The 23,500-nt window shown below is 34.3% G+C and overlaps 1 protein-coding gene across 11 annotated transcripts in view; it reads right to left on the minus strand.

Moving 5' to 3' along the window:
* DENND1B (DENN domain containing 1B) overlaps positions 1–23,500 on the minus strand; it is a 265,783-nt gene that overhangs the window by 50,445 nt on the left and 191,838 nt on the right. For all 11 annotated transcript variants that reach the window (XM_078078238.1, XM_078078240.1, XM_078078234.1 and 8 more), the window contains 2 exons: positions 10,893–10,983; positions 3,748–3,788 (listed from right to left, as the gene is read on the minus strand). In XM_078078238.1, the coding sequence (XP_077934364.1) occupies positions 3,748–3,788; positions 10,893–10,983 (132 nt within the window). The remainder of the gene's footprint in view (positions 1–3,747; positions 3,789–10,892; positions 10,984–23,500) is intronic.

The following is a 23,500-nucleotide window of genomic DNA, read 5'->3' on the forward strand; positions in this document are numbered from 1 at the left end:
GATGCAGCAAAGGCAGTCCTAAGAGGAAAGTATATAGCAATACAAGCCTTTCTCAAGAAACAAGAAAGGTCTCAAGTACACAACCTAACCCTACACCTAAAGGAGCTGGAGAAAGAACAGCAAATAAAGCCTAAACCCAGCAGGAGAAGAGAAATAATAAAGATCAGAGCAGAAATCAATGAAATAGAAACCAAAAGAACAGTAGAACAGATCAACGAAGCTAGGAGCTGGTTCTTTGAAAGAATTAACAAGATTGATAAACCCCTGGCCAGACTTATCAAAAAGAAAAGAGAAATGACCCAAATAAATAAAATCATGAATGAAAGAGGAAAGGTCACAACCAACACCAAAGAAATACAAACAATTATAAGAACATATTATGAGCAACTCTATGCCAGCAAATTAGATAACCTGGAAGAAATGGATGCATTCCTAGAGATGTATCAACTACCAAAACTGAACCAGGAAGAAATAGAAAACCGGAACAGACCTATAACCACTAAGGAAATTGAAGCAGTCATCAAAAATCTCCCAACAAACAAAAGCCAGGGCCAGATGGCTTCCCAGGGGAATTCTACCAAACATTTCAAGAAGAATTAATACCTATTCTTCTGAAACTGTGCCAAAAAATAGAAATGGAAGGAAAACTTCCAAACTCATTTTATGAGGCCACCATTACCTTGATCCCAAAACCAGACAAAGACCCCATCAAAAAGGAGAATTACAGACCAATATCCCTGATGAATATGGATGCAAAAATTCTCACCAAAATGCTAGCCAATAGGATCCAACAGTACCTCAAAAGGATTCTTCACCACGACCAAGTAGGATTTATCCCTGGGCTGCAAGCTTGGTTCAACATCCGCAAATCAATCAACGTGATACAATACATTAACAGAAGAAAGAACAAGAATCATATGATCCTCTCAATAGATGCAGAAAAAGCATTTGACAAAGTACAGCATCCTCTCTTGATCAAAACTCTTCAGAGTATAGGCATAGAGGGTACATACCTCAATATCATAAAAGCCATCTATGAAAAACCTACAGCGAATACCATTCTCAATGGGAAAAAACTGAGAGCTTTCCCCCTAAGGTCAGGAACGCGGCAGGGATGTCCACTGTCACCACTGCTATTCAACATAGTATTAGAAGTCCTAGGCACAGCAATCAGACAACAAAAAGAAATAAAAGGCATCCAAATCGGCAAAGAAGAGGTCAAACTCTCACTCTTTGCAGATGATATGATACTTTACGTGGAAAACCCAAAAGACTCCACCCCAAAACTGCTAGAACTCATACAGGAATTCAGTAAAGTGGCAGGATATAAAATCAATGCACAGAAGTCAGTGGCATTCCTATACACCAACAACAAGACAGAAGAAAGAGAAATTAAGGAGTCGATCCCATTTACAATTGCACCCAAAACCATAAGATACGTAGGAATAAATCTAACCAAAGAGGCAAAGGATCTGTACTCAGAAAACTATAAAATACTCATGAAAGAAATGGAGGAAGACACAAAGAAATGGAAAAACGTTCCATGCTCATGGATTGGAAGAACAAATATTGTGAATATGTCAATGCTACCTAGAGCAATCTACACATTCAATGCAATCCCCATCAAAATACCATCCACTTTTTTCAAAGAAATGGAACAAATAATCCTAAAATTTGTATGGAACCAGAAAAGACCCCGAATAGCCAGAGGAATGTTCATAAAGAAAAGCAAAGCTGGCGGCATCACAACTCCGGCCTTCAAGCTCTATTACAAAGCTGTAATCATCAAGACAGTATGGTACTGGCACCAAAACAGACACATAGATCAATGGAACAGAATAGAGAGCCCAGAAATGGACCCTCAACTCTATGGTTAACTCATCTTTGACAAAGCAGGAAAGAATGTCCAATGGAAAAAAGACAGTCTCTTCAACAAATGGTGTGGGGAAAATTGGACAGCCACATGCAGAAGAATGAAACTGGACCATTTCCTTACACCACACACAAAAATAGACTCCGAATGGTTGAAAGACCTAAACATGAGACAGGAGTCCATCAAAATCCTAAAGGAGAACACAGGCAGCAACCTCTTCAACCTCAGCCGCAGCAACTTCTTCCTAGAAACATCGCCAAAGGCAAGGGAAGCAAGGGCAAAAATGAACTATTGAGACTTCATCAAGATAAAAAGCTTTTGCAAAGCAAAGGAAACAGTCAACAAAACCAAAAGACAACAGACAGAATGGGAGAAGATATTTGCAAATGACATATCAGATAAAGGGCTAGTATCCAAAATCTATAAAAAACTTATCAAACTCAACACCCAAAGAACAAAGAATCCAATCAAGAAATGGGCAGAAGACATGAACAGACATTTTTCCAAAGAAGACATCCAAATGGCCAACAGACACATGAAAAAGTGCTCGACATCACTCGGCATCAGGGAAATCCAAATCAAAACCTCAATGAGATACCACCTCACACCAGTCAGAATGGCTAAAATTAACAAGTCAGGAAACGACAGATGTTGCCGGGGATGTGGAGAAAGGGGAACCCTCCTACACTGTTGGTGGGATTGCAAGCTGGTGCAGCCACTCTGGAAAACAGTATGGAGGTTCCTCAAAAAGTTGAAAATAGAGCTACCATACGATCCAGCAATTGCACTACTGGGCATTTACCCCAAAGATACAAAAGTAGGGATCCGAAAGGGTATGTGCACCCCGATGTTTATAGCAGCAATGTCCACAATAGCCAAACTGTGGAAAGAGCCAAGATGTCCATCGACAGATGAATGGATAAAGATGTGGTATATATATACAATGGAATATTATGCAGCCATCAAAAGGAATGAGATCTTGCCATTTGCGATGACGTGAATGGAACTGGAGGGTATTATGCTGAGCGAAATAAGTCAAACCGAGAAAGACATGTATCATATGACCTCACTGATATGAGGAATTCTTAATCTCAGGAAACAAACTGAGGGTTGCTGGAGTGGGGGGTGGGGTGGGAGGGATGGGGTGGCTGGGTGATAGACACTGGGGAGGGTATGTGCTCTGGTAAGCGCTGTGAATTGTGCAAGACTGTTGAATCTCAGATCTGTACCTCTGAAACAAATAATGCAATATACGTTAAGAAAAAAAAAAAGAAGATAGCAGGAGGGGAAAAATGAAGGGGGGGAAATCGGAGGGGTAGACGAACCATGAGAGACGACGGACTCTGAAAAACAAACTGAGGGTTCTAGAGGGGAGGGAGGTGGGAGGATGGGTTAGCCTGGTAATGGGTATTAAAGAGGGCACGTTCTGCATGGAGCACTGGGTGTTATGCACAAACAATGAATCATGGAACACTACATCTAAAACTAATGATGTAATGTATAGGGATTAACATAACAATAAAAAATTTAAAAAAAAATCATATTAACAACAAGCACATGACCAGAAATGATAAAACTCCCCTCAAATCATACTTTCCCTCCTAATTCCTTTGTTCTAGGATATAATATAAGCTGACAATAACATCTTGCTTTTCAAAACGAGCCATTTATCTCTGGACAAAAGCTTTCCATTTTAAAATTATATTTATGAATATCATATAACATAAAATAAAAATACTTAAAATGTGAAAAAATATACAAACATTTCAACTATTGCCAATAAACAGCATAAGTATAAGCAGCTTCCTTTTACTGAACATTTCTCCATATATGTTTGAGTGAAGGAGGAAGAAACAGTGAAGGGTTATCATTACCTTGACTGTATGCACCCATTGTTGATATGACCTCGGGTTTCCTGGAAAATATAAAAATAAGATGTCAGGAATATTTGATCTAAAATAAATCCATAAACTAAAATTCATTAAGAACTAATATTTCCAGGATTTTAGCAGGCAAATTTTGTTTATCAGCAGTGTTGTGACAAAAGCAATGGTATTGTAAGAACTATTAAATTGCTCTTAGGAACACAGTGATTAGAATGTTTAAGAACAGACATTTTTTTCTTTACTCACATATAAAGGTAATATGCTAAAATATTTTATCTTCTTTCATTTTAATATGACGTTCAGAGGGGGAAAATATACCCTCTTTTTTGAAATCCAAGATGCCTATGTCTTTTTACTAATTTTTCAATGTTTTATGTCTATGTTGTCTTGTAAAAGTTTGCCTCTTCTACGCAACTGGGTTCATTTAAAAGTAATATTGCAAGTGCATAGGGAAAGAAAAAACTAGACGGGAATTTTAAAATGCAAAGAAACTTGAAGACAAAAAAAGATTATCTATGGTTTTTAACTATAAATTAATGGATCGCAAATTTTACTGTAATGCAATACAGTCATAGTTCTGAAGATATTCTCTAGTTGTAAATCCAAGTTTGAAAGATACTACCCAAGGAAATATGAAGCAAATGAAGGTTTTAGTCTATAAAACATTATGGTTATTAGAAAGTTCAAATGCTGACAAAGTTCTTTTTTTTTTTTTAAGTTTTTATTCAAGTTCCAGTTGTTAACATACAGAGTAATATTAGTTTCAGGTGTACAATACAGTGACTCAGCACTTCCATACAACATCCGGTGCTCATCACAACAAGTGCACTCCTTAAAACCAGTTCTAATAAAACTAGTAATCACATGCTTGGTTCCAAGTATGGTAATTTAATCAATAAAATGATATCAGAAGGCAAAAAAAAAAACACAATCTCAACTAATGTTTAATATCAACTGACTTAGATTTCATCGGCCTTCTTGGTTTAAATGCTTAAAAAACAAAGTCCTGATGGCTATTCCAAGTACAAGTAATCCCTAAAACAGATTATGGTCTCTCCTTTTTTTTAATTGCAGTATAGTTGACATATAACATCATATTATTTTCAAATATAGAGCATAATGATTCGATATTTGTATATATTGCAAAATGATCACCACATAAATCTAGTTAACATCTATCACCACCTATGTTCTCTACTTACATGCAGTTGTGTTCTTTTAAAAAAACTCATTCCCTTGCTGTTATAAAATAGAAGCTGAATGATCCCAGCCCAAGAACTGATTTCCAGCTGCTGTCTTTGCATTCCTAACCAACATCAGACAAAACGTGTCCAGCTCTGATATGACTCCTGTTATTAAACCTTTCTCTAATTCAAAGAAAAAAATCAAGAAATAACCCCCATTGTGAAAAACATCTCTTACTACTCAGCACTGCACTTCACTTTTCTGGAAGAAAATACCTGGGCAAAAATAATATTTTTTTCTAATCTTATGAAATGATTATAGCAAAATGTGTCTACTCAAAATAACCTCTGTAAATAAAATTTGCACTGTTAAAAAACCATGAATTTCAGGTGGTATTTGTCCTAAACAATTTTTTAATGATATTCCCTTTGTAAAGTAACAAAAAAATTCAAGTTATTCAAGTTATTCTTTATTTCTAAGGAGAGTTTATTAACAAAAAAATAAACAGTATATCTTTACCCAGATTGTTCATATACTTTTACCTCTCTGCTAAAGGTTCTCATCAGTTCATATACTTAATAACTTCTCTATTAAAAATGGTTGGGTAGAGGGGCGCCTGGGTGGCTCAGTTGGTTAAGCGACTGCTTTCGGCTCAGGTCATGATCCTGGAGTCCCGGGATCGAGTCCCGCATCGGGCTCCCTGCTCGGCAGGGAGTCTGCTTCTCCCTCTGACCCTCCCCCCTCTCATGTGCTCTCTCTCTCAAATAAATAAATAAAATCTTTAAAAAAAAAAAATGGTTGGGTAGAAATCACACATTTAAGACTTGGTTGTTATTTATAGTATTCTGGGAAGTGTTTTATTTTCATTCTTTTCCCAAAATAAATGGAGGAAAGTAGAAAGAGAAATACTAACTTCTATGTGATAACTATTTAGCATTCTGGAACACTTGTCAATCCAGAATATAATTTTTTAAGACTCTAAACTACAAAGAAAATTAGTATCATAAAACTTCAGAGCAGTTATAGAAAGGTCAGTGTCTTAGAGTTATGAGGAATAAAAATAGCTCATATTCAGCTCTTCACAGGTCACAAAATGTTTTTACCTACATTCCCTTATCTGAATTGTGTTTTTGTACTCTAAAATAGGCAAAGCAGGTAGCGTCTTAAGCAGCACAATTCAATGAGAGGAAGTGGGCTTTGGAGTCCAATGATCCGAGAGTTCAAGTCCACCGTATCCTTGTAAACTATGGGATTTGGGACTAGGTCTTTAACCTGGCTGCTACAATGTTACTTAGTACAGTACCTAGCACATCACAAACACATCAAAAATGTAAGTTATTGTCAGTAACTTGCCAAACGAGGAAACTGAAGGTTCTGAGGTAGCACATTATTTGCCCAAGGTCACAAAGATAGCAACTGAGAAAGAATAAGAATCTAGGTATTTGAATTCTTGGTTCTGTAGTCCTTCAACTCTGAAATTCTACCTCTTAAGACTGCTAAATAGAATATGATAAAACAGAGATTTCCCCTGTATCACTTCACACTAATTACATTAGAAATGAAAAGGGGCTGCTCAAAGCGGATACCTTGAGAAGAAATAGTTGACAGAATCACCAATAATAATCCAGAATTATATGCACAGGGGAAAACAGGAAGTCCCTACATAAACTGCTTGAGATGACAGGGAAGCATGTGGTACAATTTAGGTAGATTCCTGTTAAAAATTTTTTTTAAAGATATTTGTTTCTTGGGGTGCCTGGGTGGCTCAGTCATCAAGCGTCTGCCTTTGGCTCAGGTCATGAATCCGGGGTCCTAGGATCGAGCCCCGCATCGGGCTCCCTGCTCGGTGGGAAGGCCTGCTTCTCCCTCTCCCACTCTCCCTGCTTGTGTTCCCGCTCTCGCTGTGTCTCTCTCTGTCAAATAAATAAAATCTTAAAAAAAAAAAAAGATATTTGTTTCTTTAAATTTAGTACTTTTCAGATTGAAAGCTTCTATTTCCACAAAATTTATGAGACAAGTACATTATTTTAAAAAATATTTCTTAAAGGCTATTTTTCTTCTTAAAAATGAATCTGAATGCCAAAAAAAAAAAAAAAAAATCTCTCAGTCCTTCCACTAAAGTCACTGGATTATGGAAATAACAAGCATTATTGAGGAAATTCCCAACATTGTTCTCATTAAACATACGAGTGATTTTCTCAAACTCAAGGACAAAGTATCTTTGTTTCCCACTTGTGCAAAGACTTCTTCCTCAAATGTGTTTGCTTAAATTCCAGTAATCTGTAGTTACTTCTCAAAAAAATACATAAATTTATCTAAATTGTTCAGTGAAGCCAGAAAAATGCCACTAAAACGGGTAACTACCTACTACCTTTTCAAATTCTCTTGGTGCCTCAGTCAGTACAAAAAAGAAAAAGAATTAAATAAATAAAAGATTGATCAGATTATGTCAGGAAGCTAATGAAGCAACAAATGCTAATGAAGAATAACTATATGCTTCTATATAAAATCAATCTGAAAATGTCTCTCCTTTTTAAAGTTTAGATAACTGGAAGTGGATTTAAAAAACTAGTCTTACTTTAAATGAAAAAAATACGCAAAAAACCCCACCCCATGTTCTTAAGTACTCAATATTCCTTAGCTGCTTTTTCATACACCAATGTTTGTGTTTATCTAATTTCGTCCTTTGTTCTACTTGTGTCCACTTTTATGACCTTTTAGCCACTATGGGTATTCTTCCCTTTACACACTTCCTGATATTACTTTCCTCTTAAGGTTGATTATTCTACAAAGGTCTCATGAAAAAAATCAGGAGTAACAGGGATTTCTTTACAGTCCTGACCACAGGGATTTACAGGACAGAAAAGTTTTTGGAGATCTGTATGCATTCAGGCTTTAACCATAGTTCTGATTCAATGTGAATCTAGGTTTGCTATGAATGACTGTCCTGCATTGTATATTCTTAACAAAGCCACAATAATTACAAAGTTCCACCATACTCATATTCATTTTATCATCACCATATATAGACTGTATAAATAGAGTATATAAACTGCCATTGCAGTGACACAGAAAGGGGAGAAATTAGATGCTTCTCTGAAATTTCCTAATTATTTTTGCTTAAAGGAACATGATTTTTTCCTCAGCTTTAGTGAATGTTGATTTTTCTTATAGTGATCTTTCTTAGGGCTTTATGTATAAAAAATCTTCAACGGATAATCATGAGACAGGAATTTTACTTTATCCACTTGGAGTAGAGAAGGCTTGGGTAGTGCTCTTGTTTACTGAATGTCTTCTAATTAAGAAGATTTCTTATCACAAGAAAGCAATATATTATAGTTATTAAAGCAAGAGCTTTGAACCCAGGCAGACACAGGTTGAGTTCAGCCTCTAGCACTACTAGCAGTGAGCTGGGGCAAATTGTTGAGATAAGTGCCCTCATAAAAATGGGGATGGGTAATTAAAATACCTCACAGGTGCTCTTGAGGATTACATGAGGTAAAATTTGTAGAGCTCTTATAAGAGATTCTGTCACATATTAATATTCAGTAAGTAGGAACAATTATAATTATTCTTACTATAACCAGGAGAGAAATGAGTTATAATAGTTCACTTCTTTGAAAAATAGTTTCATATCATGATATAGACATCCTTCTTACAAATGTAGTCTAAATGACAAATGTATTATGTTCTTTTATATATATATGTCATTTATAAGAACATTACTAATTTTTATTAGATTATGCATATTTTTATTTCAAATCCTAATAAATTGTGCTTTATATTTTTCTAAGAATAATCTTTATGTATCTCTAAAATAATAACCTAAAATACAATGATTAAAAAATAACACTTGACAGCCAGGCATAATTTTTAATATATTTTCTTGCTGTACATACTGAAATTAATACTTGTTGAGCTACGTTTTCCTTTTGAATCAGTATTGCTCCCACCACCACCAAATTAAGATAAGCGTTCAAAACTTTTTTCATTTTAAGAAAGAAAAACAAAGTGGCTGGCCTGAAGTTGTACTGCAAATGTAGCAGTCTCTAAGTCAGATGCCAACTGGTGATCAGTATCCCATTCTTTTTTTTTTTTTTTAAAAGATTTTATTTATTCATTTGAGACACAGAGATACGGAGAGAGAGAGAGAGCATGAGCAGGGGGGAGACAGAGGGAGAGGGAGAAGCAGGCTCCCCGCCGAGCAGAAAGCCCGATGCGGGGCTCGATCCCAGGACCCCGGAATCATGACCTGAGCCGAAGGCAGACGCCTAACCATCTGAGCCACCCAGGCACCCCAGTATCCCATTCTTTTTAAACCATAAGACCTTTAATGAAAAATTTTAGCAAGCCCTCTCCCACCAGAAAAGACACCCACCTATCTTCTAAACAGCGGTATCCGGACCAATGGTTAAGACTACAGAATTTAACTCTACAAAATGATCATAGTTCTATTCTACCCCATTACTGTCACAAGATGTCATCTTCAATTCCATATAAGATACTAGCCCCACGGGTCATAAAAATAATGAGACAGCAGTTATATAAATACTGAATAGATGCCTCAAGCAATTCGTCCAGGAGCTGACAATATTTTGCTTGTCTGAGTTAAAAAGTAAAAAAGCCTTATTTTAACACAAAAGTTCCATTGAAGCTAAATTTTTACCCATGAGCTGAGGAAAGCAAGGAGCTGAATGACTACACACTTGGCTTACTTGCTGAGTCAAGTAAACTAAGTTTTTCCCAAAGCTAAATGCTTTCAATGAAATGCTATACTTATGCCAGATGAAGATCCATAAATGCTCAGTTCATTTGTACCTCTTTTAATGAACAAATTATCTCAATCGTTTTTGTATTTCTACGGTGCAAAAAATACATCTTATTTAAGAATAAAATTAAATTTGGGGAAATTTGTAGATGTGTACTCATTACTGTCTTTTCATGTTTTATTTCTCAATTCTAGCAACTGTTTGTTCACATGCACACTAAAGACATCTTTTCCCCAAATTAAACCTACAGATAAAGAGAAAAATTATTATCATACATGGTGAAAATGAACACACCAGAGATTTTTGTTTGTTTAGTTCACCCTGTATCTGGAACAGTACCTAGTACATAGGTAAACACTTCGCACAATACCAGCTGATGAATGAATGTGACACTTCAAGGACTCAAGCAAAATTCTCTGCCAGAGTCAGGACTATATACTGGAGCAATCATGTACAAAGTACCAGTTCGTAAGTCATTAACTGCCTAGGTAATTGTAACATTGTTTGAATACTTACATATGAAACACTGTAATTGTTTAATTATATTAAAGTGCATTATATTAAACAAAAATTAGATATCACCTAGCTTATGTTTCACACATACAAAATAATACGACGCCTTCCATTTTTTTAGTGAGCACTTTTTACAGTGACAAGTGTAAGCACATGGGATGGTAAACTGAAAAGTCTTTTCCTCATGCTGCAATGTTCTGCAAAGCAAAAAAAAGGTAAAGACTTCTATAACAATACACTTACTTAAAATGTAAAAGCACTGTGGTATTCAAATCTTTTTTTTAGATTATATTATAATCTAGTATTTCAACTATAATCTTAGTTCTTTAATTCTTACTTAGTAGTAGCCATCACTGTGGGTTATTTTTAGCAGACAATACTAGCCAGGATGAAAGACAGGAAGATACAAGCTAACTGCATTTCTGTGACATTTATTTCTACTAATATTAAGAGATTATCCAAGCAAACAACTACCAATTCATGAGAACATCTTTAACACCTTGAACAATAAAATAATACCACAGCTCTTATGAAAAAAATATATTTAAGACATTGTATTTTTAAGAGCAAAAGTTCCTTATGAAGTAGATTATATCAGATACAAGTGTAAAAATCAAGACAATTGTTACTCAGAAAATGGATAATCATACTGGAGCTAGTCTTTACCTCCACAAAAGCCACCTGAAGTGATTTCCTCTTCAAATACATCAGAGAAACCCCTTCCTGCATTTAGTTTTGCCAGTCGACCATCAATAAACTGAAATTAAAAAGTGTCAAATATGTTAATTTTCATTTTCGTCATAAAATTAATTTTACTTATAGCAAAATATTAGTATCAGATACTTATATAAATATAAATTACACATATATATGTATATACACACATATACAAATGCATGACAAGAAAACTCAAGCAATTAAAATAGCAGGTGCCCGGTAAAATAACAGCTCTTTAGTTAAATCAGAAATGTATGGCACAGACTCTAACTTCATTAACAAGAAAAAGAATGTACGATTTACTGGCACTTGGTTACTTTCTATTTTGTCATCTGTGGCATCTGAAATTCGTACCTTTTGGATTATAAAAATTGTTATAAATGTTTTGAGGTTTCTCCATTCATAATGAAGGTGAAGTATCTTTAAGCTCCCTTGCATAAGAGACAATGGGTAACATAAGAAAGACTTAAATGATGGATGAAAGGTAGACTTGAAGATTTGGAGATCAATATGAAATGTTCATTTTCATGCTGGAATTAATCCTGGTCACAATTTTTTTTACCCTGGAAAATTTAAATTAGCCAAATTAAAATAAAGTAGCTTGACTTTTAAACAATTCTCACTCTGTCCTAGTTCTAAAAAAAAAGTTTTCTATTTAAATGAACAAAACTAATTGAGAGGAGTTCTATAGGGCAACACTGTATTCCTCAGGCAGCAATTTAATGCTTAATTATTTAATGGCAGTAAATTACATCAGTTTTATATGACTTTGAGACAGGAATCTCTTACAGACCAAAATTAAGAAAGAAACAAATGAAATCAACAGAGTCCTGTTCAAAATGTGGTTTAACTACCTTTATATTATCATAGAATAATTTTGACCCAAAATGTGGTTAGATGGATTTAAACAGACATAGCCTAAAAGGATGTACAGTCATGCCTTTTTTTAAAAAGAGTATGAGTTGCTCTCATAAAAATTAAAACTTTTTGAGGGTAGGGACCATAGATTACCCATTTTTATATCATCATTATGCTTGGAATAAAAAAGTTTCCGATAATATAAGCAAATATCAACAGGAGTTTGGAGAATGAAAGGCTTGTATCACATCTCTGTTACTTATTAGCTTTATGATCTTGGGCAACTTGCTGTCTCTGTTTCCCCTTCTATAAAATGGGAAAAATAATAAATATCTTATGGCGTTTTGTGAACATAATTGAAACAACATGAAGTACCTAGATAGCAGGCAGAGAATAAATGTTAAATACTAAAGTCCACCTTTTCCCACCACTACCACCTTTCGATCTCTATCAATTTATGAGTTTCCTGAGTATAGGATCACTGTCTTTCTCATGTATGTATCTTTAATACCTGGCAAATGCCTAACATACAGTTTGAAATGAATGTTTGCTGAAAGACTGAAGTATACTGAAACAATGTGAAAGGTGTGTATATGGAATTATTTATTTCACTGTATCTTGAGATAAAAGGTAATAATGTAATCTTGGCATCTTTACTACTTATGATAAATGGTTAATTTGAAAAATAAAGTGGTTTAAAATGCTTGCAAAATTTGACTTTCATATATTTTCAACATAGCATTATAAATCAAACTAAAGTGATCTAATTTGATGGACTAAGTATCATTTTAGGAAAAAAAGGTGAAGTAAAATGATAAATTTAAAGCAATACATTACTGACAAATGAAGCAAACTAAGACATCCTTTTAAAGGACTTAATTTGTTTTAAAAGATTAAGACTACAAGACTTTTAAAAAGGTTTTCATTTTTATGTTTACTAGAAATAATCCATCCATTTTAGTTTGAGTGGAATAGTTCAATGTCTAAAAAGAGATAAATCCCAAAACTATTTACTGATTATGCATTTTTGAGCATGAGTAACTACTTTGTGTTACTGTGAACTAGTGAATTGAGCCAATAAAAATTAATCACTTGGTAAAATGCCATGTGTTATCAACTGACTTTGCAAACAATCCTGTCACAGTGACAATCAGACATTTATCTACATGCATACTTAATGAAAATGTTTGTTCTTAAAATAAAAGATGGATTTTATGCATACACACACACACACACACACATATTCTATACACATACACACAAATATAGGTACCCAGGGATAAGCTGAGAAGTGGCATTAATGGAGAAAAATATGCTTAAGGTAACAGTTCTCTAAATTCCTTTTTCTAGTTTTGATTCAGTAACCAGTAACACTTTTTTTCTTTTTTCCCAAGTGGAGTTGGGTCATGGTCACTCCATTCTAGTAACTCTGGAGGATTTCATAGTAAGTAAAAAAAGATAAGAGCATTTTAGCTATTTTGCATAGAAATAATTTTGAACTAAAAAATATTATCTGTTGGAAAAGCTGTAACTATAATGGGCTGTAACCTGTCACTTGATTAATAGTTACCCACATAATTTAGTAAACACATATCTTTAGGTAATTGGAAGACTAAGTTTTAGAAGAATTAATTTGGAATTGCAAGTAATGACAAGTAACACTGTTAATAACAATGAAAGGGCTACAGATATAACAAAACATTAGGTTGCAAGTAGATTTTTAAAGGAATTTAAGAGTTTGCATTAAGATGATGCTTTTTTTTAAATTTTATTTTATTTTGTTAATGTTAATCACCATACAATACATCATTAGTTTTTGATGTAGTGATCCATGATTCCTTGTTTTTGTATAAGATGATGCTTTTTACATAAATCTTAATACTTTGCTTTTCATCCCAAAAGTAAAAATTAAAACCTGGACCTAAACATGCTAAATAATCACACCAAAACATGAATAACATAATTGGAAATTTCAAAAAAAATTCATAGACATAGTTCCATAGCATGGAGTCCATAATTTTATTATAAATTATAAATAAAAGTCATTTAAATAAGGATATGTATAATTATCAAGACCATTAATATTATTCCCTCCAAATCATTAATACCTGCAAGAACTGAATTTTGTTAATCCTTACGACACAATCCTAAAGTAGTGTGACAGGTTACAAGAGAAATGTTTTTAAGCAATAAAGCTACTTCCTTCTACTCTTTTTGATAGTTTTTTTTTTTTTTTTAAGATTTTATTTATTTATTTGACAGAGAGAGACACAGCGAGAGAGGGAACACAAGCAGGGGAAGTGGGAGAGGGAGAAGCAGGTTTCCCGCCAAGCAGGGAGCCCGATGTGGGGCTCGATCCCAGGACCCTGGGATCATGACCTGAGCTGAAGGCAGACGCTTAATGACTGAGCCACCCGGGCGCCCCTTTTTGATAGTTATTGCTAAGGTTTTTCAAAGCATTTTTATCTTCAAATAACCATCTTAACAGGAAATTAAATCCATTTAAAGAAATTATCTGTTGTTTTAAATGGACTTCAGTAAGCAATACTGTTAAATAAAAATAAACATTCACCACACCAATTTTCAAATACAATATAAATGTTTTAAAAATTCAATAAAATATAAAGAATAGACTTAGTGGTAAGCTTCTTTACCAAAAAATATAAAGAATATGTTCTGATCAGATTCACAGAATAAACTTAAATATATGGCCCAGTAGACTATGTATCTTTCCTCTAAGAGATAAATTGTATGCTTCTCACAGTTCTCTAATTCCTCACCAGTCAGTGCACTTGTGGCATTTAATCTAAAAATCCAAAACAAGTTATGCTATTAATCAGTGGTGTATACATATGTTATATAAATATCTAATTGCAATCAATCCATCAAAACTCTGAGGATGACAATAATTAAATTGTAAGAGTCTTATATGATTTTTAAAGATTTTGACTCTTTAAAAGAGCTCACGAAAAACACTGGGGAGAGAGGGTGAGTGGTGCAATTCTTTATCAAGCTGGGGAAGGGGAAGACGGAGTGCTCGGCTTCGCGCTGACACGACAGTCTTGTTACTGAAGCGAAGCAGCAGAGGCACTGGGGCAACACAATAACAAATCGAGACTCCCCATTCCTTTTTCAGCCTGGAGGAAAAATTAACATATCTCAAAATTTATCTCCTATTAGAAATTCTTCTTGGCATAAATATAAGATAACTAATCTAATAAAGGCTTGAGAGAGAAAAAATACATTTTTTAATGAGTCAGAAATCTTCAGCAATTTAAAGGAAAAATGTAAATACAGTAAAAAATTACTTTTAAAATATATTAATTTATAACAGATCTTTAAAATTTCCTTTCTATATAATGCTTTGGGCTAAAAAATATAAGTAGTCGACTTTAAATATTCCTTCTTATAAATGCTCAGTAAACCTTGACAGGTTAGTGAAAACTACACTAAAGTGTTACAATAAATTAAGTCAGCAGATATTTATAGACACCTGCTAAATGCAGGGCATTCAGTTACTCACTATATATATAAACACAAACTGCTATAACAAATGGGCATCCGGTAGGTCGGTTTAGAGCTAAACCAATAGAATTAAGTATATGAAGGAATAGAAATAAACTGTTATTTTTATTCCATTTCAAATACTAGGCAAATAAAACTGTAAGAATACTAAATTACAGTACCATGGTATAATGACCAGGAAAACACTGTGAAGGAATAAAAAGCCCATTCAGTGTGACTTATTATTGGAACTAATAACCTAAAACAACATTAATGGAACAACAGTATCCTCCGGGATATATCAACAGATAGTCCTTAAATAATCTGCAACAAAATCAAGTCTGTTAAACCAGACTAATGAATTAATTCAATCATTTGATAAATATCTAATTAAATGTTTACTATATGCCACGTACTTTTCTAGATGCCTGAAATACAGAAATGAACAGAACAAAAATTCAAGCCTTTGCGGGCTCTCTCTCTTTTTTTCTTGATGAGTTTAACTAAAGGTTTGTTGATTTCATTTATCTTTTCAAAGAACTAGGTCTTAGTTTCATTGATCTTTTCTATTGTTTTTTTAAAGTCTCTATTTTCATTTATTTCCTCTCTGATCTTTATTATTTCCCTCCTTCTACTAACTTTGTTCTTTTTCTAGTTCCTTTAAACTTAGACTGTTTGAAACTTTTCTTGTTTCTTGAGATAAACCCGTATGTCTCCTCAGACAAGGGCAACAAAAGCAAAAATAAACAAGTGAGACTATATCAAACTAAGTAGCTTTGGCAAAGTGAAGGAAACCATCGACAAAATGAAAAAGCAACCTACTGAATGGGAGAAGAGACTTGCAAATGATGTAACAGATGAAGGGTTGATATCCAAATTACATAAAGTTCTCATACAATGAATAACAAAAAACCAAATAGCTCAATTAAAAAATGGGCAGAGGACCTGAACAGACATTTGCCAAAGAAGACATACAGATGGACAACAGACATATGAAAAGATGTTCAACATTACAAATCGTCAGGGAAATCCAAATCAAAACAATGAGATAACTGTCAAAACTGTCAAAATAGCTATTATCAAAAAAAAAAAAAAAAGAAATAACAAGTATTGGCGAAGATGTGGAGAAAAGGAAATCCTCGTGCACTATTAGTGGGAATGTAAATTGGTGCAGCCACTAACAGTATGGAGGTTCCTCCAAAAAAATTAACAATAAAACTACCACACTATTCAGCAACTTACTTTGGGTATTTATCCTAAAAAAATGAAAACATTAATTCAGAAAGATATATGTACCCCTACATTCACTGTGGCATTACTTAAAATAGCCAAGATAGGACAGCAATCTAAGTGTCCACTGACAGATGAATGGATAAAGAAGATGTGGTACACACACACACACACACACACACACACACACACACACACACAGGACTATTATTACTCAGCCATAAAAAATATATGAAATCTGGCCATTTGCCACAATATAAATAGTCATAGAGGGTATTATGCTAAGTGAAATAAGTTAGAGAAAGACAAGTGTTGTAGGATTTCACTTATATGTGGAATCTAAAAAAACAAAACAAATGAACAAACAAAACAGAAACAGACTCATATAGATACAGAGAACAAACTGGTGGTTGCCAGAGGGGAAAGTCACAAGGATGTAAAGTACAGCATAAGGAATATAGTCAATAATATTGTAGTAACTTTGTATGGTGACAGATGGTGACTAGACTTAGGGTGATAATCATTTTATAATGTATAAAAATATTGAATCTCTATCTTGTACACCTGAAACTAATATGATACTGTATGTCAATTCTAATTCAATAACAAAAAAAACCCTTCATGATGCTTAAACATTTAGGGGGGAGAAGGGGAGTGGAAGCATGAAATAAAAAAATGTAATAAATTATGTAGTATGTTAGAAGGTGATGAGTGTTAGAAAATAAGAGAGAATTGCATAAGGAAGACTGGGCAGTTTGGACAAGGAACTTCCAATTTGAAAGAGTGTGATCAGGGCAGATATCATGAAGAAGATGACATCTGAGTCAAGCCTTGAAAGCAGTGAGGAAGTAGGACCCATAGTTTGTGGGAGAACAGATTCCAGGAAAGGGAGCCACCAGCATAAATAATACCCTGATACAGGAGCAAGCATATCATCAGCGAGCCTGTAGGAAGCTCCAGTTGCCAAGAGAAAACCCAGCCAGTCATGAGGACTACTCTCACTTTAAAGTCATAATCTGCCATCTCTAATGTGCTCTGAATGATGCCAAGCAATTCTATTTTTTTTCTAGTCCATTCACTCTCCCATAAATATCCAACCACTTCCCCCATTTTTTCTCAGCTGATGACCTTGCTTCTTAACTTCACTGAAGGGGGAAAAAAACCCCTGAAGTCATTAAAAGAAAAATTCTGCAAATTCTAAGCATCCCATTTATTCAGCCCCTTTACCTCCTCCTCTTCCCATGCCTCTGCTTTCTCCCTTGTGATGCATGAAGTAACTGTGCTCCACACAAAGACCAACTCCGCTAACAATTTTTCCTCCTTTTTCCTGCATATAGCTTTCTTTCTCTACTAGATCTTCCCACCAGCCTACACACGTGTTATTTCTTTTCTTGACCCTTTTTACTTCTCTAGCTATGTCCATTTCTGCATTGCTCTTTACAGTAAAACACAAAAGAGCTGTCAGGACTTTGGTCTCCACTTCCTCTTCTCCCATGCTTCAACCACAATTTCTGCCTCACCATTTCAGCAAGCTTGCTCTTGCTGATGTCATCAGATCTCCACTTTACTAAATTCAGCAGTCAGTTTCAGGTCTTTATTTTAATTAACTTGTCACGAGACTTTGACAGTGTTGACCCTTCCTCTTTGGTATTCTTTCCCTACTAGGCTGTGAAGATACCTTACTGTTTTGAACTCTCTCCGACCTCACTGGTCACTCACTCTTTCTTGGCCTCCTTCACCATCGCCTCCTGCTATTTTCCAGTTCCTGGGCCTCTTGCCATTTTTCTGTAGAGCCACTCCTTTGATAATCTCACTTGTCTTCCAGTCTAATGGCTTTAAATCCTATCCCTATGCTGATGACTCCCAACTTTCTATTTGCATTCTAATTTTCTCCTCTGCCTCATTTATCCATTTGCTAACCAATATCCTAGTTGGATATCTAATAGACACCTCAAACTTAACATGTTCAAAACTGAATTCCTCTCACCAAAATATTTCTTGCCCATAATCTTCCCCCTTTCAATAGAATGACAGCTACATCCTACCAGTTTCTTGGATAAAAAATCATGAAAACATCTGTCATTCTTCTTTCTCTCACACTTCGTACTAAATCTTTCACAATATCCACTGACTTTATCTTCAAAATAGATCCATAACCTGATCAGCTATTATCCTATCTTCCACAAGCCAGTTCCTAAAATGCTATCACTTCTCACCAAGATTATAGCAATAGCCTTCCAAATCTTCCTCTCTGCTTCTATATTTGACCACTCTACAGGAAGTTGTTTAAATGCCACATATTCTGTGAAATGCACATGGTCACTATACTATCTTAAATTCCCTCCTAACCCCCAGGTAGCCCCCTTTCCCATTCTATTTACTTTTCTATAGTACTTATCATCTTTGAACATTCTACATAATTTATCTATTATCTGTCCCCTTCATACTAGAAATAAAAGATTCACAAAGTCAGATATTCTTTTTTGCTTTGTTCTCTAATATATCCCAGCATCCAGAACACTGCCTCATACATAAGTAGACACTCAAATTATACTGTTGAATTGAGAGAATGAATAAAGAATACCTAGATGAATATTTCCACAACTTTAGTGTGTATATTGTTATGTATTTCATTAATAATGTAGATTCCTGGGTTTTAATCCAGACATCTTGAATCAGAAATTTTGAAGGTGAGACTCAAGAATATCCATTTTTAATAGACTTTTTAGATAAATCTGATGCAGATGGTTTAAGACCCCACATAGAGAAACACTATTTAAAATAATAATTGAAGTGGGACACCTGGGTGGCTCAGTAGGTTAAGCGTCTGCCTTCGACTCACATCAGGACTCACATCAGGATCTCAGAGTCCTGGGATCGAGCCCCGGGAGCTCCCTGCTCAGCAGGCAGTCTGCTTCTCCATCTCCCTCTGCCTCCCCACACCTGTGCCCTCTCTCTCTAATAAATAAAATCTTTAAAAAATTAAAAAAATAAAATACTAATTGAAGTAAGTGAACAAAGGATGCTGAAAAATCTATATTCCTTGTCCTGATAAGCTATCTCTCCTTGTGCATTCCTTCCTTCTGCCAGTTAAGTCTCCAGATCTTCCCTATGTCACATTTTATTTTTATTATTTTTTCATGTTATAAAATCAGTGCTTGATACAATTACCATCTCCTAATGATTCATATATCAAATATTTCCTAATACTCCAAACCTGTTGAATATTTAGTGTAGTAATGCATGTGCTGATCTTAGCTATAGATTACATACCATACATAAGTAACTATCATGCTTCTTTTAAAAAAAGATTAATAGGATAATGTAGAAATTCATAGGATTTTATTATTTACGTTAAAACCTTTCTAAAATCTTCCAAAATCTCTAGCTAACATAAAACCAAGACATATGGCTTTTGACTCGCTCCTTTCATTCAACGTCTTATTAAATCAAAGAAAGTGGGTCATAGCACAAAATATAGAGAATGCTCAGGATGTCACTGAATTTTCACTCTACATCTTACACCATTATATGACTCCAGGTTTAAGTTATAAACACCACTCAATTTAAAACACAGTAACACTTGACTCCTACAAGTTTTGGATTATTCCTAAGTGAGCTTCATTATAATCAATTTTATAAGCTCTTCTATCAAAATTTGTCAAGACATTTTTATATCTATTCCTTATAATGAGTCACTCAGCAGTTTTTATTTGATTTATGTATTTGACAATACTAAGTGTCTATCATGTATTACATATTAGGATACAAAACAGTTTTAAAAAATGATCCTTGTCTTTACAGAGCATACAACTCAAGAAAGAGTCAGACAAATCAACCTGGATTACGATCCAAGTTCATAAATCAATGTTTAATAAATGTTATTTTTATTACTTCATCATTACTGTCTTTCACTCTCTCACTATTTGTTAATAAGAATTTATTATAACCCAAGTTATTTTTTTGGTATGCTCATCAAAAGCAAGAAATTAACATAGATACAGCACTATTAAATAATCTACAGACTATCTTCAGGTTACACCAGTTCTTCTACTAATGTCTTGTTTTATTCCAGGATCGAACCCAATCTTTTCCATATGTGGTTCATCAGTCTTTCACTTTCCCTCTGGTGATCTAGACACTTTTGGAGAGTACTGCTCAGTCATATGGTAGAATGCCCCTGAATATGGGCTATTCACAGAGACATGAAACTATTTTCAGAGACCTAACAGCAAATCGTTCAGAATGGCTATAGCAACGGTATCTGGAGAAGTATTAGAGAAAAGATCGGAGAGAGAGAAGCCATAAGACGAAGGATTTTGTGTGCCATTCTAGGGGTTTGAACTTCATTTGAAATATAATAGGAAAAATATAAGATTTGCTTTTCAGAAAGAACAATCTTAAAGTAGAATGCAAAAAAAAGAAAAAAAAGTAGAATGGAGGATGGCTTAGAGGGAGCTAAAACCAGCTATCCAACATAAGTCACTGACATTGAAATTGAAGAGGATAAAATAGATAATCTAAGTAATATTTAGAAAGCAGAATCAGCAGAACATAGTAAACAACTGGAAACTGGATGCAAGAAAGGTCAGCAGTAATAACATGGAAAGAGAGGACTCTTCATTTTCTGGTTTGGGCAACAGGGTAGCACTAGTTCCCAAAAGAAGGAATGCAGGAGGGTCCAGTATGTGTGTATCTGTACAAATGCGGGTATGTGTAAGGGTCATGTATTTGTCTGTATGGGGGTGTACACAAAGATATACACTTACTGTGCAAATACACAGGCATTTACGTTTATATGGGTCTATGATAAAGATGTACTGGGGACTTATCATATATAGGTAATTAATGCAGTGTGGTCTTACATAAGAACCACCAGTGAGATATAGGAGTTAGAGAAGTAGAGGTCTAAGGATAAAGCCTAGAGGACTGTAACATTTAGAGGACAGGTAGAAGGCAAGTGTAACTGTAAAGGACACTAAAGGAACAGCCCAGAGAAAAAGGACGGGAAAAAAGGTAAAAAAAATATATCACAGAAAGAGAAAGAAGTATACAAGAAAGGTACATTGAAGAGGATCAGGGCAAGGATTCTTTTCATCTTCATTACACGTCTAACAAGAGCTATCCCCACAGGAGAAACCATAACACAAAGGACAGTAATAGTGGCATGAAAGAGACTCTATTAAGTAGACATCAAGATACCTTAATGTGAATGTCCTATTGGTTTTTTTTTTTTTTGAGAATCTGTTTAAACTTTTTATTTTGAAATAATTTTAGATTTTTGGGAATGTTGCAAAAACAGAATGGAGAGTTCCCACATAACCTTCATCCAACTTCCCCTAATGATAACATCTTACATAACCATAGTACATTTAATCAAAAGCAAGAAATTAACATAGTTATAGTACCATTAAATAATCTACAGACTATATTCAGGTTACATTGGTTTTTCTACTAATGTCTTGTTTTTATTCCAAGATCTAATCCAGTCTTTTCCATTTGTAGTTCATCAGTCTTTCTCTGCCCTTTGTAAACGTTTTTTGCCCTTTGGAGAGCATTGCTCATTCATATTGTATAATGCCCCTCAATGTGGGCTTGTCTGATGTAGTCTCATCATCAGATGGAGGTTACGTATTTTGGCAAGAACACCCCGGGGGTGATTGTGCCCTCAGTGAATCTCATCAGGGAGTACATGATGTCACTTTATGTTACTACTACTGGTGATGTTAACCTTGATCACCTGGTTAAGGTGGTGTCTGTTGGGTTTCTCCACCATAAAGTTACAATTTTTCTGTGTACAGTATCTTAGTGAAATATATCAATTGTTTAAAAATCTATGATAAATATGAAAACACTAATCATCACATAGAAAGTAGACATTCAAACAGTAGTTACCATATAAATGCTTATTGAATAAACAGATAACTACATTACCACCTATAATGTTTTATTATTATATAATAAATAAATTTCTAATTTAAGTTTTTAGAATTATTATGCAATGCATTTTGAAATATATGTTATAAATTAGGATCTGAAATCAAGTACTGAGTATATCAGAAAGTTGTTTTTATGGGCCCAAATCAGCTCTTTAAACATCACCTTATTTTGCTTCATATTCTGAGACTGTAATATATTTATTAATCTTTGATATGGCACTTTGTCAGATGCTTTTAGAAAAAGAAATATCATTCTATATCATAGCCACTGAGTTTTCCTTATGTATCATGGTAGTTCATCTTCACAGCAATTCTGAAGGTTAGTTGAGCATGAACACCCTCCCCCATCCAAAACTGCACAGGATATATTTTATCAAATCATAAATTTTCAGGTATTCTCTCACAACAGTAGTTGTGTCGGACACAACAGTTATCCAAAGTCCATCAAAGACTTTTTAAATGAATTTTAATTCAAATTTCTTAATGAACTGACATGAGAATTTTCTACTTATATCCACAAAAGTATGTTCCTTAAATAATGAAAACTTGATGTAACTGGTGGCATATTTATAAAATAAAATAGTGATTCATTAGAAGTGGATTGATCTTGGGGACTTTTACCCTAATGTTATTTATATATTATTTATTGGATGTATGCTTGTTATTGTATTCTTTGGTCATAATGAAAAGTTTACTTTCATGAAACAGAAATCCATCTCCCTAATCTTAGTCTTTATATATAATTTATGGCTGTTAATCACTGTAGTATGTAAATATCTTAGTATTCAAAATCACTTTTTATAAGTAGTAATTATAAAATATTGCACAGAGAAATTTTACTAATACTTCACTTAGCACCCAGCATCAACAAGATCGTATGTAAGAAACTACGTCTATGGAGTTGAATCATATATGGTCCCAGTACTGGAGTAGCTCATAATCTATACAGAAAATTAATATGTAAACTAAAAAGAGAATTATCAGAAGTGCCAATATACAAATATAGATATGGGCATATTATGATTG

This window comes from Halichoerus grypus, chromosome 7, assembly GCF_964656455.1.
Source record: "Halichoerus grypus chromosome 7, mHalGry1.hap1.1, whole genome shotgun sequence".
In the NCBI taxonomy this organism is placed as follows: Eukaryota; Metazoa; Chordata; class Mammalia; order Carnivora; family Phocidae; genus Halichoerus; species Halichoerus grypus.